Source organism: Echeneis naucrates, chromosome 6, assembly GCF_900963305.1.
Source record: "Echeneis naucrates chromosome 6, fEcheNa1.1, whole genome shotgun sequence".
NCBI lineage: Eukaryota > Metazoa > Chordata > Actinopteri > Carangiformes > Echeneidae > Echeneis > Echeneis naucrates.
The window spans coordinates 11392627-11408277 of NC_042516.1; the positions used below are offsets into that span (position 1 = coordinate 11392627).

The window sequence follows — 15651 nt, forward strand, 5'->3', positions numbered from 1 at the left end:
AGCAATCAATCTCTTATTGAGTGCTTTAGTTCAGCAGAGAGTAATAATACCTTCAATTAGACTTTCAAGACATTTTTTCTCCTATTTGTGTGCCATTAAGCCTCATCGGTGCTTTCTAGCTAATTTAATGTTAGTCTAATGTCATGGCAATGGTGCTCGCAGGAGGTAATTATTGTCAATATATTGAAGCATACTGTAGGTTTAATCATTGCTTTAAAGGAAGTGCATAGAATGAAAGGAAAAAAAAATGGGAGGTGAAATAAATCAAGAAAGACAATGAAAAAAGGAACCACAGAAGAAATGAGACACAGTGGATGATCTTGCATAGGCTTATAAAGAAATATACCAAAAGTGAAAATAATTGAAATGGGAAATGTTAATATCCATTTTGGTGGCGGCATCTTCCAGCTCAGGTTCCAACAGTGTCTGGAAACAAACAGGGAAATTGACTCTGGCAGAAGGAGATTAGTCTCATTGTTCCTCCCTGAGCCAGAGGAGCCCAGCCAACTACAGACACAGCGGGGTCACTCTCCAGCAGCCAGCTCCAACCTTTTCCTTCTGCTTTCCCTTTGACCTCTCCTCTTGTAAGCTTATAGCCCGCAAGCCCGGCCCTCTGTGTCTTGCTCTCTTGAGTTTTTCAGATGGCGCCAGTCTCCTCACATCCCACCGCAGTGTTGTCTGGAGGCGTTTTGGGGAGCCAGGCAAGGCCTTGGATACTATTGCATGTTCTCAGTACGCAAACTCCTGCTTCCTCATCTGCCACTCCTGCATCCTCTCACAGTCCAAGACATGCAGTGTTAACTCAGTTAGAGGTGGTTCATCTCTGTATGTAGACCCTGTGACCCTGCGTGATTCAACCACCGTTAAAATGTTAAATACATTTGAATGACAAAAACACTCTAATGTGGAAGACTGGACAGATGCTTGAACCCCTTTAAGAGTATCATGAGAGAACTTTACTCAAAGTCTGTGTACAACCTTTTTTCTAATGCTCTCAAACACATTGTGGCATGAAAGATAATTTTAAAAACTCTCTTTGTTGACCATGAGAATCTTTGGCCAAGCTCCTTCTGGCCTTTAAAGTTAAGAGACTTTGATGATGAAAGGGGAAAATAAAAGATATTTGTATAGGCAGGAAAAGTCAAAAAATGTAGGATGTAGGTTTCGTGTATGAGTGTGATGAGTTCAGTAAAAATCAAAAGCCAGTGATAGGAACCATGTTTTAATCATTTGGTCAGAAGATTATGAGAAACAATAACTCACAGCTGGCTTTCGGTCAAACGTGTGGATGGAGGACTGTCCTTGCTTCAGCGAAAAACAAACATCACCCGTGTGTCTCATAACTCTCTCACGATTACCTCGGATGGTGATTTGATATTGATTAGGTTTCATGAGAGCCCACTGCTCATCCAGCTTATTGGTCTATAGGATGATATTGATGTTTGTCCTCCCTTGGGTCTTGTGGCCCTCTGAAAGTTGTATTATGTTCTGTTGTAACTTGCGCCCTGAATGTCCAATGGGACTCATGACTCAGGTGGCACATTGCATGCTTCCTGATAAAGCTATTACTTCTCATGGGCCTGTGGACTCAAGAAGAAGTTATTCATCTCTTTATTTCTCACGCGTCTGTCTATCTCCAAATTCTCTCATTGTCTGTCTTGTTGTTTCAGGCCAGCAGATGTGAAATGTTCTCTTGATGGGCCAGTTTGTAATTAATGCATCTGTCACCAAAGCAGAACAAGAGCAGGAGAATTCACACACAGCCTTCGATCCTCTTTGGGAATTTATGATTGTACTTCAGCTTGGAGAGCATTACTTGAGTCACATATGCTTCTGCCGCTGTGGTTTTAAATTAAATCTGTTCATCATCTATTCACATTCACTTCAATTTTTGCGTCTGCAGGTTCTGATTGAGGCAACAGTTTCCAGGGAGCGGCGAGGCTACATTGCCATAGATGACATCATGGTGCTCAATTACCCCTGCTGTAAGTACCACTTCTGACAATGGATTGCAATTATAGAAGGGGCCGGAGGGAGAAAATGTATTTCAAAGCAGCATGAAATAAATAGGATGAGCAGAAGTGTAATGGCTGATTGACCTTTTAGATTCGTGTGTGTGTTGTCCTGAGGTGTCCTACAACAGCAGTGCTACTGAAAAACTGTGACACCCATTTGCCAATGCTCCAGCTTTTCCTGAACACATGCACCGCTCTGCCTCTGGCCTTGTTTGACAGGCAAACTGTTTTGTTAATCAAAAGCAATCTTAAATCCTCTCTTTGAAAACTTCTACACTTTCATGTGCTCTAGCCTGACTGGAAGTGTGCTGTAGCTTTTTGTCATGAGTCACTTTGTATGGCATGTTTTCTTTTTTTTTTTCCTTTTTTTTTTTACCATCAAGAACAACATTTAAAAGCTTTGCAAAAATGTCATCTCCTCAGGGTTTTTTTTTTCTTTTGGAAATGCGTGCACCATGGGCTGCCTGCCATTAGAGGCCTTTTTGTGTCAACCATAGAAAAAGTAAGGGCGTGTTTCAGCCCCCTCAGGATGTTTGGTAAAACATATCCTTTAAGACCCCTGAGCTTGATAGCCAGACAAAGTGTTGCGGTGTAAATCACACACTGCCTGTTGAACCCACCGCTGAAGTGCTCATGACAGCTCACTGGACATTTAGCTCCAACTTTCCACATTGCTTTCAAGTGACTTATGTAACTGACACAAGGCTGAAGGATATTTAGCTCTCAGGGGATTCAGTGTTATTTGCTTGTTAACAATTATACATCAGTGATTGCTACCAGCGAAATGTTTGGAGATTTTAGAGATTAGAGATTTTTTTCAGAATTTGCCATGCTACAGAGGATACATCCAGTGATTTTACAAAACAAACACTGGCAGTGAGATCGGTTCGCACCCCAACTGTATGCATACCGCCCAGTCAGCTACCCTGTTTCTCCCAGAGACAGCAGATGGCATTTTGTGAATGCTCACACTGTGGCCATTAAATAATTAAGACTCTCATTAAGACCTGAGCGTGCCTTATGACGTGGCACAAGGCCAGCCTGAATTATTTGGTTGCAAACAGTGGGAGTCGAGAAGACAAATTGAAAAATTGCAGAATAAAAAAAGTTTTCCGGAGTTAAAAGTGAAATGAAATGAAGAAAAATGAAAATAAAAGCTTGACAAGTATCTTTTCTGAATTGCTGTTAAAGCTTGGTTGGCATTTCTTTAGTGCGCTTCTGTGTCCCAATCTTTGACTCCGAAACCAGTGTCACAGTGGAATGAAATATTCATCTCGCTAAACATTCCTGGGGATAAGATCTGACACATTTAGCTGTATAACACTGTAATTCTTGCCAACTGTTTGTTTATGTTTTGCTCTCAGGCATGAATTATGAATTAACCTTAGGAGGGAGAGTCTCTAAAAGAAAACACGGCCACCTGTGGGACAACAAATGCAGACCCTTTTTCCCCCTCACTCTTTACTCTACACAAACAAGATCCACAAATTGCCGTCACCTTCCTCTACGAGATAGCAAGGAAGTGTTATGTGATACCAAGCAGGGGAAGGAGCCAGAGCTGAGCATGTGCTTCTCCCCAATGCTTCAGCCTCACCGTTGCTCTGCCATCTCTTCCTGTCAGTTATACGGAGCTGACATGTCAGTTTGTCCTAACCCGTTCGTCAGATATGGCAGGCACTGCTGCTGCTGTTTACCCAGTGATTTCGCTCCATGATGGTTCGTTCGCACCGTTCTTGTTAATGATGGAGTTAGGTGAGGGGGCTACTCCCACACACTGACTCATCATCCGCTCCACGCAGCATGCTTGGGCATTATTAGTCAAAATGTGGAGGACTGATACACACTCAGGGGCTTTTCCTCTGCAGATTCATTCTCATATTATGCTCGTCCACACATTACACCCAATCTGGGTAAGGTTAGGGTTGCGGGAGGTTATGGGACGCCTCTGGGAGCCCGTAATACATACTTTTTTATTTAAAGCTACATAGTGCCATATTTTTGTTTCCTTTAACAAGGTTAGTGTTATAGTGTGATGATTGACATATGCATCCTGTCTGTTCTGTGCAGAATCTGGTAAAACAAGTGCACAAAAATGTCTATCACCCAATGTCAACACAAATACGCAAATAAATCAAAAGAAATAGAAACTTTCTTTTTAAAGAAAATTTCTAAATGCATCCATTCATTCCCCATTTTGCTTGTTTTTGCCTATTTCCTTTACTTTCAAAATTCATGAACTAAAACAACATGAAGTGGATATAAACTGGGAGAAAAAAAATGTCAGAACGAAAGTTGAATATTGTTTCAAACTTTCATCTTAAAAATTTCTGTGGCTGAGTTACGTCCCTTGTGAATATTGCTGAATTAAAATTAATTATGATAAAACATTTGACAAAGATGTTTTTTTTTTCCCTCCCCAGCAGAAGTTACTGAGATATCTCCTTAATATAATTGGAAAACAAAAAACAAAGCGCCCTGATAAAAACATGCCCTGCGCAGCTGACTGATACTGTGAGTGGCTGAAAGGTAATGGAGTCTTTTGATCTCACTCTGTCTGTCTGTCTCACCAGATAAGGCGCCGCACTTCTCCAGGCTGGGAGATGAGGAGGTCAATGCTGGGCAAAATGCCACCTTCCAGTGTGTTGCTGCTGGAAGGGCAGCAGAGGCAGACAAGTTCCTGTTGGAGGTCAGTGGTTTAATGGTTGCTTAAGTAACCTGTGCATCCGACTCAGACAACAAGGAGTTCGTACAAAAAAAATAATAAAAGAATAAAATAAAGATTTAGTCAGCAGCTCAGAAGGAAAAACTAGTTCTGGTGTTTTTCACACTTTCACGCACTGATAAATGCCTTATAGTTTAGAAAAACTTGAGGTCATGGATGGATTATTAGACAGCGGGTTTTCTGGCATAGAAATGTTGAAGGCTCCAGATGGGAACAGAACACCCAGACTGAAAGAGACACTGAACTACAATAAACTGATCTGTCATTTTTTGTTTGTTTTCATGTTTTTCATAGTTATCCCTTTCAGCCTTTTAGGTTGCCATACTTGCCATACTTGCCATACACTAGCCTGCTTGTGGTGGGATCACTAAAAATGCATATTAATCCCATCTCTGAGCAGGGCTTATATGGCTGCTTACTACATCTATTTATGGTAATATTTTATGTACTGTAGTGTTTGGTTGTGCTGTATGATTTGTTGTTGCTTTGACATTAATTTACTGCCTCTTTGGTGCTTAGCACCTTACTGTAGGATTTACCATATTTTGGGGTCATTTTGAGTCTCTCTTTGTAGTCTTCTGACAGTTTGGAGCAGCGCAGCCCCTTATCTGTTAGGTCAGTTTAGTAATCCATTCATACATTTTAAAGACTTCACCTCAAATCACAAATTGCGTTGGTACATGAATACATATCTGAGCTGAGGCTGCTTCTCTAAGCAAACACTGAACAAAATTTCATCTGATTTTGATTCATGATATGTCTCAGACATGCTTGTGTCAAATAGATGCTGACCAGAGCTTGGATGCTGTGAAGGTCGTTAAGGCTGTGAAGCCTCTTCCTGTGACTGCCTTGGGAAAAGTTACATTGCTTATAGGATCATAGTGTTCTCGTTTCCTTTTTTCTTTCAGTTCCACCAGTTTTTCTTCAATACGCTGTGTTTTAGATATTAATCTTTTCATGTAGAACAGCTTTCTCAGTGACGGTCAGAGAAGTCCTTAAGTCTGGCAAGAATAGTTCTGTGGTCTTACCGCCCCCCCCTCCTCGTTCTGATTAAAAGAAGCAGGGTGCTGTAGAAGTTTCTTTTTATCTACTGCTGCAAATACACCCAGTGCTAATCGTGTTGACCTTAGGCAAACCTACGGTATTGTTTATAACTAGGAGATGTGTGATTTATGTAATTGAAGTGTCTTCATTCCTACGTCTTTCTGAACACTATCAAACCGCTCGTTTGGACACAACACAGTAAGGTTGAAGACAAATGCTTTAGGTAATTAGTTGGCATATCCATACAGGTGCTCCATATAATGAGATCTCTAGGCAACTGATGCTATTCTCCTGCCTGTCCTGTACCAGTTACTGTCCTCTTCGCCTCTCTCTGCCTCATGCACATCTTTGAGACCTGTTTTTACCATATGAACTCGTATCACAATTACTTGTTGTAGCCAGTTTAATTTTGACAGGCGATTTTAGTTTTAGTCATCCGAAATGCATTAATTGTGTTCTAGTGTAGTTGACAAAATGCCATTATGATTTTACTCAAACAAAATATACAGTAGCTTTAGTGGACTAAAATCTGAAAGGTTGAGTTGAAGTGCTCGGCTCTGCACTTATTGGGAGAATCTATTAGCCTGTTAAAATGAAATGGTATTAACGTTAAAAAATGCATCACATGACTTTCTATCCGGCTTTTTAAGATAGAACAGCTTGAAGACGGGCAGGAAATGGAGGTGAGGAATTGGGGAATGACATGCACCAAATACACTGGCCGGAACCAAACCAGCGTCATCAACGAGCACCTTGTAGCTTCCTGTTTATGGGGTGCACGCTTTACTCGCTAAGGCACTGGCTCCCCAGATACATGACTTTAAGTGTAATGGCTTGAAACTAGCCTTTATTTCAGCAAATCGTAAGGTCAACTACAAAAAATAAATCCGAAAATCAGACGTCCGCTCGTCTCTTATGACCAACCGTTGGTTTCAATGGCCAGGAAGACATTTTAGCAGAGACTGGCCACCGTCGACTTCCCCAAAGTCAAAGTGTTCGAAACTCCGGCCACCACCGCAAAGAGATTCACTCCATTTCCATGAAAATGAAAAAACGCTTTGGTTGGCTTTCATTCAAACTCGTTGACTGGTTCTTATTTGCTGATGAAAATTTCAGTGACATTTTATTTAGTTTTAGTCAACATCATGCAGGTCACATTTTGATGGAAACATTTTCATGACCAAAATTAACACTGGTTACAGCACAGTCTTTGCAGTGCTAGCCTACCCGATTACTCGATTGTTTTGTTGTTTCCTCACCAAAGGCAGATTTTATTATGTAACAGGAAGTTACAGGGTGCACATTTGATTTCCGGGCAGCACAGCAGCATAGTGATTAGCGCTGTTGACACGCAACAAGAAAGTCACAGGTTCAGTTCCCGTTCTTTTCTGTCTAGAGATGGAATGTTCTCCCACTGCTTGCGTGGGTTTTCATCCACTGTCCAAAGACGTACATATTTGGGTTACTTGGTGACTAAATCGTCTGTAGGTCTGAGTGTGAGTGTGAGTGGTTGCCCTCACCCAATGTGTGCTGGGATTGGATGAAGCACCCCCGCGACCCGGTAACAGATAAGAGGTGGAAGAGGAATGAATGAATGAACATTTGATTTCCTATAGTTTCTCCCGCCTCAACCCTGTAAACCACACTAGCGAAAAGAAAATATAAAAGATGCAGGAAGGAGTATGTGGTTGAGGGTTTTTTTTTTCCTGTTCCCGAAGTCACAGGTTTCATTGCCTTCTTAACCCTAATCACTGGGTGTTGGTTTATGCATTTGTTTTCGAATACTTGACCTGAGGTTTGTGTGGTCTGTGGGATTTTGATGGGCCCCGATCAGAAATTCAGTAGAAGTAGGGATAGTGAAGCAAAGCCCAAAGGTCTCCTTGTTAATGCCAGCGTGCACACATACTTGATTCTATAAAAACTGCCAAATCAAAAGGATGAGTATCAAGATTCAGGTCCAGCGTTTCACACAATGAAATGGAGAATAGCCTGAAAACATGAGAAAAACTGTCAGATTGAATGTGTTTTGTTGAGGCTACGTGGACTTGATGGATGCTAGCGGTTTTAATGGTGTGGAACAATGTGAGAAATGCCTCTCGCAGTGCAACAGCGAGATTCATCATGCAACATTCATTTGAATCAGCTTCTCTCTGTGTTTTTCCTCTCTTTCTGTGTCATATTCCTTGTTGTTTTTCGTTTGGTCTCTCCCACCCTCATTTTTGTTTAGGTTCTATTGCTGCGTTATACCAAAGCGAACAGTTGTCTCAAAGTAAATTCTACAGTTTCAAACCAAAACACAAGCCTACGAGCTGCTTTTTATCCGTTCAGTCTATATTCTAAACTGATTAAAGCTTAATGCATTAAAGCCCCTCTGTTTCCTACTCCCAGCTGCTGTTTGGTTAAATGTTTTGGTTCAGTAACGCTGTGTGACTGAGGCAGAAGATGGGCTCCATTAAGGGATGACACTCATGACATGTATTACCCCCATCATCATCATTATTTTAACAAGATTTCATTTGTTTTATTAAAGCATGTCTGATTGTCATATTTTGTGATTAAATCAGATAGATGGTCCAACCATTGTAATTAAATTGAATACAATTGAATCCCCTTCTTTTTTTAATCACATAATTCTAATAAAAGCCGACCCAGATAGCAATCATTTAAGTGTTTTGTTGCATTATTAGCTGAGTGTCCCTGGAGTTCACTGGGCATTCGAGGGCGAGGTATGGTGATATGACAGTGTTTGTGTATTGTCTACTAACTGGGGCGTTTGGATTGTGGTGTGTGTGTGTGTGTAAATGTTTTTAGTACATAGCACATGGCTCTGCACAACACGCAAAATGACTAATAACTAATGTTAATGTAGGTATTATGCAATAGATATAGAGAAGAAAAGAAATAAAAATCCACTGGCTATATGCAGATATACAGGAGAAATAGGACACAAACACCTCTGTTCTCACTGTCTTTAGACACTTAATGTTTAACACAAAGCTTGAGTTGATGAATGTAGTCATTTGTTGAGGCTGGTCGGAGGTCTTCATGGCTAAAAGGGACACTTCATAATTATGCACACTAACGCTAGTTTTCCGCTGCTGTCATGGAGAGAGCTCCTCAGCTTTTAACAACGATTGTGTTTTGACTTCTGTGCCTCTGGAGACCTGTATAACTAATTTGTGGCATTAAGTTTTGAAGGATGTTGGATGCAGGCAGGATCTAATGAGGAGGCTATACTGATTTGTCTTACGGGAAGTGTAGGACTCATGGTCTACAGTAGCTCGACTCCCTGATACTGTACGTACAGATCTGCCAATTCTCACAGCTGTGACAGCAATACCAATGCTATACAGTATGTATGAGGTGAGGTGTGTGAGCCCGACAAAATGAACCACTCTGTCCTCTCTCACTGTGTGTTTTTCTTCTTTCCAGAGGCACAATGGTGACATTTTAACAGCCGCGTCAGTCAAGCACCTGAGTCACCGGCGCTTTGTGGTGTCCTTCCAGCTAGACAGCGTCCAGCGAGCAGATCAAGACCTATACCGCTGTGTCACTCAGTCCCCCAGGGGTTCGGGGGTCTCAAACTTTGCTGAACTCGTTGTCAAAGGTAAACACTCTCACTTTGATGTTTCTCGTTGTTCTCTTTTGCTTTTTGTTCCTTCTCTGTTTCTCACAAGCCAAGCACCATTTTCCTTGCCGTGTTTGTGACAGCATATGATTATCTGCTGTTAATGATCACTGCCTGGGATTCAAAGACCAATTTAAAAAATCTAACTCATCCCTAAAAAACAAGCTGTATCCTTTAATCTGACGATATTAAAAATCACCTATCATTTATGCCTGACGGTGTAAATTATAGACAACTATTTCAAATTCATTTCTACAAAGCTCCATAATCACAAAGCGTGTGGTACTTGACTCACATGATGGCATCTTTACACGGTGAATACAATCTGCCTGACTGCATTTTTTTCTGAGTTGAAGTTGTCAAATAGGCTGCCACACTCCACTCTTCAGCTCTCTGTCAAAAAGCTGTTCTTTTGACTGGGACTCCCACAGCCCCTGTCATATCATGTACCACAGATGGTGACCTCACTCCCATTACTCACTCCAACCTCACAGCCTGACACCACTTTTCAGCATAGTAATGACATGGGTGTGAGATGGCTTGTTGGCATAACGGACTCCAGAAAAGGGAAGATGTGAGAAGGAAATAACAATGAGAAAGATGCTTATCCTCCTTATGCTCTGTCATCCCCCCACCACCAACATTAATACAGTTTTTTCAAAGTCTGTTGTTGTTGAAGCATTAAATAAGTCCTTTTGATTGATAAGCTAGCACAGCTTATGTTTAGTGTTACGGACTGATCGCTACAGTTCAAAATTGAGCCGTTTTGGCCAAGATGCTGCTAAACCCTCCCACCAGCAGCTACTACTAAACCAGGAGTCAGTGAACATGCTGATAGAAAGCCATGAAATCCCATTTAATGTGTTCACACCCCAAAAATGAGTACTATTGTGACCATGTGGTGGTTGCTTTCTGTCTTTAATTTGTAGCCAGGACAAAGACGTTATTTCTGCTATTCTGCTCACTCTGCCTCACAAATAGTCACGTTCAAGTCAACTGGCTGTAACTCTATAATCTATTACACAGGAACTGAGACTGAGTCCTAAAGAGACTTTCATAAATCCCTTTACCCACACTGCCTTGCTGAGATGGGCCTAATCATCCCCTTAATGAGTTGGCTCCAGTCATTTCAGGACCTTAGGTTGCATACAGAAATCAAGATGAAGCTCTCTTATTGCCCCGTAGACGACAGAAACATGTCCACCTAATGAACACATTTCCATTCTTCTTTTAAAGGGGCTGGATGTCTCTGCCTTTTGCTGGGCCTCATAGTTGTTATTTTCTGATCCTGCGCACATTTGGGGATGTGTTTCCAGGGATTTTCAGCCTGTTAAAGCATAAATCTCAGTGCAGAGAGATCCTTAATTAAACGGAAACTGAGAACGATTCTTGATATCAGAATAGCTCTTTATGCAGAAGGAAACAGTGTAAAAAAACAAAAACAAAGTAAATGAACAAAAAAATAAGGAAAGAGAAGCTGGAGCATATTGACTAAAATGCTGAACTTTAACCGCAGAGGACATGAGTGAGTTGTTTTAAAGTCGTCTCCTCTTGCTATTTACTTGTGCCCTAAATTTGCCCTTTCGCTGACAGCCCTAAGATGAGTTGCTTCTGGCTAAATCAAGGCAACGCAGGGCAGAGCAGAGTAGAAGTAAGCTGCTGGTATCGTTGAAAGCCCACATAGAAGAAGACCATAAAAGAGAGGCGCCTCTGCAAGAGTGAAGGATTAGTCACAGCCACAGATCAAACTCTGATCTTTTCTTATGGCTTGTCCTCATTTCTTCTGCATTCCTTCCACTCTCTCACACTGTTGTCAGTGTAATTGTTCAGTGACATGGACCTGCCAGGAAGTGACATTTTGACCAGTGGGGTCTGGATTTAATCCTCAGTTTGGCGATCTTTACCGACAGTGATGTAGTCTCCTCTTTCATCACCATGACCAGCTGCAAGGACAGAACACTCATTCTGTGAAAATATGTACAGCACTTAATCCTTTAGGTAAAAAGATCATATACATTCAATGTGCTGCATGCACAGCTGTATTTAACCTCACCACTTTGCTAAGATGTATGCAAGGCTGGAAACAATTTGTTAAAAGGTGTGACTAATATCTGACCACAGTTTGACCCGCTCTCGCCCAGCACCTCCTGGGGGACTCATTTAAGACTCTGGGTAGAAATCTGTTTGCATTCAACCGATTTGTAATATTAATACCACAATATGAAGTCCTTTGTGTGTGTGTCCAGTGTGTAAGTGCTATGGATATGCCAGCAAATGCTTATAGCAATACAAGTGTGTATTTAAAAAGCGAAAACAAAAAAGTGAACCTCTTTTTATTTCCTCAAACAGTACCACCATCCCCTATCGCACCACCTCAGCTGCTTCGCGCCGGCTCCACTTACCTGATCATCCAACTCAACACTAACTCTATCCTGGGAGATGGCCCCATTATCAGGAAGGAGATTGAGTACCGTGCCAGTCAGTCTCCATGGTCAGAAGTACACGGGGTGAACATGGTCACCTACAAGCTGTGGCACCTAGATCCGGACACAGAGTACCACATCAGTGTGCTGTTGACACGACCTGGCGAGGGAGGAACTGGCCCTCCAGGGCCGCCACTTGTTAGCAGGACCAAGTGTGCAGGTGTGCCATTCATCTATTAAGAAGTTTCCATGTTTTTGGCTTGTGACAATTTTTTTTTTTTTTACGAAAGTGTGATGTTTCCTACTTAGGTTCATTCAAAGATCATTTTAGGTCCAAGAACCTCTTACAACAAAGATTTAAAATATTTACCAAAAGTTTTTCAGAATTGGAATCAGAAATAGTTTTATTGCCAGGTATGCATAAACATACGAGGCATTTGACTCCAGTGTTTCAATCTGGGACAAGGGAAAAAGAAAAACAAATCAAAAGTAAAAAAGGAAATAAATATACATATATACCTTGAAATTAGAAATATTTGTAGTGGGATATGACAAAATGGTGTAATAGTGCAGTAATGTGCAAATTTGTTCGTGGGGTTGTCAGTTGGCTTATGGGGAGATCTGGGGGACAGCCTTGGGGGAAGAGAACAGACTGGATGATGGCGGTGTAGAAGATGAACAGCAGCTCCCGAGGCAGGTTGAACTTCCTCTGCTAACGCAGAAAGTACAACGTCTGCTGGGCCTTCTTCCTGACAGAGTCGATATGGGAGGTCCACTTCAGGGTTAGGGTTAGTCCACTGTCATCTCTCTTTTTTTTTTTGTATCAGAAACATGTATATTGCTTCTTTAGCCTTTAGAGATCTTATGAGTTCCTTGTTTGCAGCCTATGTCTGGCGTTGTCCCCTTGTCCCATATAGCAGCAGATTCCAGGCTTTGTTACTGAAGATAGGAGCTCTCACAGCTTATGTCCAGGCAGATGGCAACAATAAAATGAGTTTAACGACACTATATACAAATACAAATCATTAACATACAAGATGCAGATTAAAAAGGCAAATCCATTTGAAACAGAAGATGAAAGTTTTTTTCATCTTGAATTTAAATTGCCTGAGTGCAGAAGAATTTCATAGTCAGAGCTGAAAAGTTAAAGCAGATCTTTGAAGCTCAGTATGAAATAGACCTGCAGTGAAAGTCAGCCATTCAACAGACTTTTATATGGTGCAGAGGTTAATAATGCCTGACACCAGACATAGAAGTGCTATTGGCACTGCTATACACTGGCCAGGGGCGGCTGCTGCCTTTCAAGCTGAAAGCACACCACCAACCTCCTAGCCACCATCAATATGTTATTTGTTTTACGCTGAATAGCAGAGGGGTTATTTGCCATATCACTTACATCTTTCCCACTGCCACAGCTGAATCTTGTAGTGTGTTGACTTCTTTTTAGTGATAACGGTCTTTTCGTTGGGATGTTGCTCTGAGAGGAGCCATTATGCCACAGGGAGCACCGAGGGGAATCACAGTGAGCACTGTTTAAGTGATGCATCGCCCCCAAAATGTGAAAAGGGGAATATAATGTGTTGAACACCTGGGTCTTCACAAGATCCCCCAAGTACAGGGCAGCAGGGTCCTTGTTACAACCTGTGCCATGCTGCTCTCTGACTTTATAAATTGCATCTTTTATTGTGCCTGAGATATTTTGTCTAGATAAGCAATTATACCCCAAAATTTGCCTTGTTTATACTTCGGGAGGTCACTTTATAAAAGCTCCTCAGTTTAAAGTGCTGACATCATGGGACTGCAACCATTCCAATGTTCTGCAAATTCAATTACAAGTGAAACCGAGAGACGACTTCTGACTCAGACACTAAACTTATCTCATAAGAAAAAAACAACAACAAACAAACTGTGCTTGCTACCACTGACATTCTCTGAACTCTGGGGATAAGGAGAAAGAAAGGAAAGTATTTTTGTTGCCATTATTATGGCACACAATATCTAGATTATTAACTTAACTACAAATTCATATATATATTTTTTTTGAGAAATGAAAAATGATTTTCTTCATTAAATTATAAAATGTGAAAATGCACACTGTCACATATGACAACCTGTAACTAGTGCATACTTGACATGTTGAAATGATGGAAATGTTTAATTGATTATAAAAAAGTGAATTTTCTGTCAATCAGTCAGTTTGAAAATAGAGTGATTGTTTTAGTTCTACTAGTTTGCTTTAGGCCTCCTGTGTTTGTGTTTTCTATTGATTCACAAAAAGCTGATTTTCTGTCTTTAGAGTTTTTAAAATGAATAATTTTTTATCTCCATCAAGTGAATGTTTTCCACACCAGGCTTTTTTTTTTTATTTTTTTTTTAATTGAGTATATTCTTCTATCTGATGACTGTCATCTGTTGTAGTGCAGAGCCACAACAGGCAGGGAGGTGAGCCACCGACAGGCCACACCCATCCTCACTTTTAAATTTATGCATACTCAAAGAGCACAAAGACTATTATCTTAATGCAGATGCACAGACAGTCATTACTGCTGGCTGCATCTGCAATGTGTGCGTCACAGTCACAGACAAACGAAATAGAGAGCTTTGTGTTACCCGAAGGCAGTCTGTGGATTCATAACTTCCATGGTCATCACTCTTTTCTATGCCCAACGGTCTCCTCCTGCCACACACCATCCCTCATATACCTCCCTACTCTGCTTCAGTCAAGCTTCCCTGGCCCCCTCTCCAATGACATATTAAAGCTACTCTCCTCTCCCAACAGCCAAAGACACCGCTCATTCTTCACGCGCTCTGAATGAGCTCACAGCCCCCTCTTTCCAATCCTTCCCCAGCTCAAGAGACACAGCAGATTCACAGTAAAAAAGTAAAAAAAAAAAAAACCAAAACAAAACAAAACCCTACATCAGCAAGAGGAAGAAGAGGCTGAGGTGTGGGAGTGCGTATGTGGGAGAGGGTAGTTTTTAAAAGTGAGAGAGTGAAATGGTAAAAATGAGACGAGCGAATGTGGGAGAGGTGAAGTGAGAGAGGATTCACAACATACGGAAATTGCTTTCACGGTTACTGGTATCGGTTTTTGTGAAAGTCACCAAACTCAGCCTTTAATGATGTATTTACATTTCAACCACTGTGACATTAGCTTGTTCAACCATGTGTGGGATAAGTAATACTGCTGTGTTTGCTGAGCTGTTAAACAGGTCGTTTAGATGCAGTACTAGTTCAATACAGAGGAAATACAGGTGAAATTAATTTTCCAGTCGTGCTTTATTGTGTAATTTTCCCCAGGTATCTGTGAAGCTGCAGGCAACTGATGGTTGAATTTTGTTTATTTTTATTTTTTTATTTCAGCCACATTTGCATTTGACTGACCCCTGCATAGCTTGATCAGTGTTTATACTTCTTACCTTCGGCGTGTTGATGTATTGTACACTTTACAATAAGATGCGACCTCCTACAACTGCTGTATGTCACCTTCTTGTACCTCCAAGAGACTGTAATCACCACCTGGTTCCCAGAGCTCCCCTGACCCAACTTCCATGCCATCTGGTCTACACTACACCTGCTGACCCCATATGCCTCAGCTGAATCCTTATGCACCCCTGCTGCCCGCTCAGCTCACCTCTTGCAGTTGGCGTTGTTGGGTTTAAGAATGAAGAAAAAGATTGTTGGACGGATGCAGTGCTTTCGGGGAAGTGGTAATGATCATGTGCACCAAAGGGATTCTTGGACCCTATTTGTGTTTAGAAGGAAAGCGAATTTCCCCCTTTTAAAAGCTGTGTCTTGTAACTCTGACTATTTTCACTC

General features: G+C 41.3%; 1 protein-coding gene across 4 annotated transcripts in view; it reads left to right on the forward strand.

The window, feature by feature from the left end:
- Nucleotides 1-15651, forward strand: part of ptprub (protein tyrosine phosphatase receptor type Ub) — a 143044-nt gene that overhangs the window by 80188 nt on the left and 47205 nt on the right. For all 4 annotated transcript variants that reach the window (XM_029503380.1, XM_029503379.1, XM_029503382.1 and 1 more), the window contains exons 4-7: nt 1904-1985; nt 4586-4701; nt 9214-9388; nt 11759-12052. In XM_029503380.1, the coding sequence (XP_029359240.1) occupies nt 1904-1985; nt 4586-4701; nt 9214-9388; nt 11759-12052 (667 nt within the window). The remainder of the gene's footprint in view (nt 1-1903; nt 1986-4585; nt 4702-9213; nt 9389-11758; nt 12053-15651) is intronic.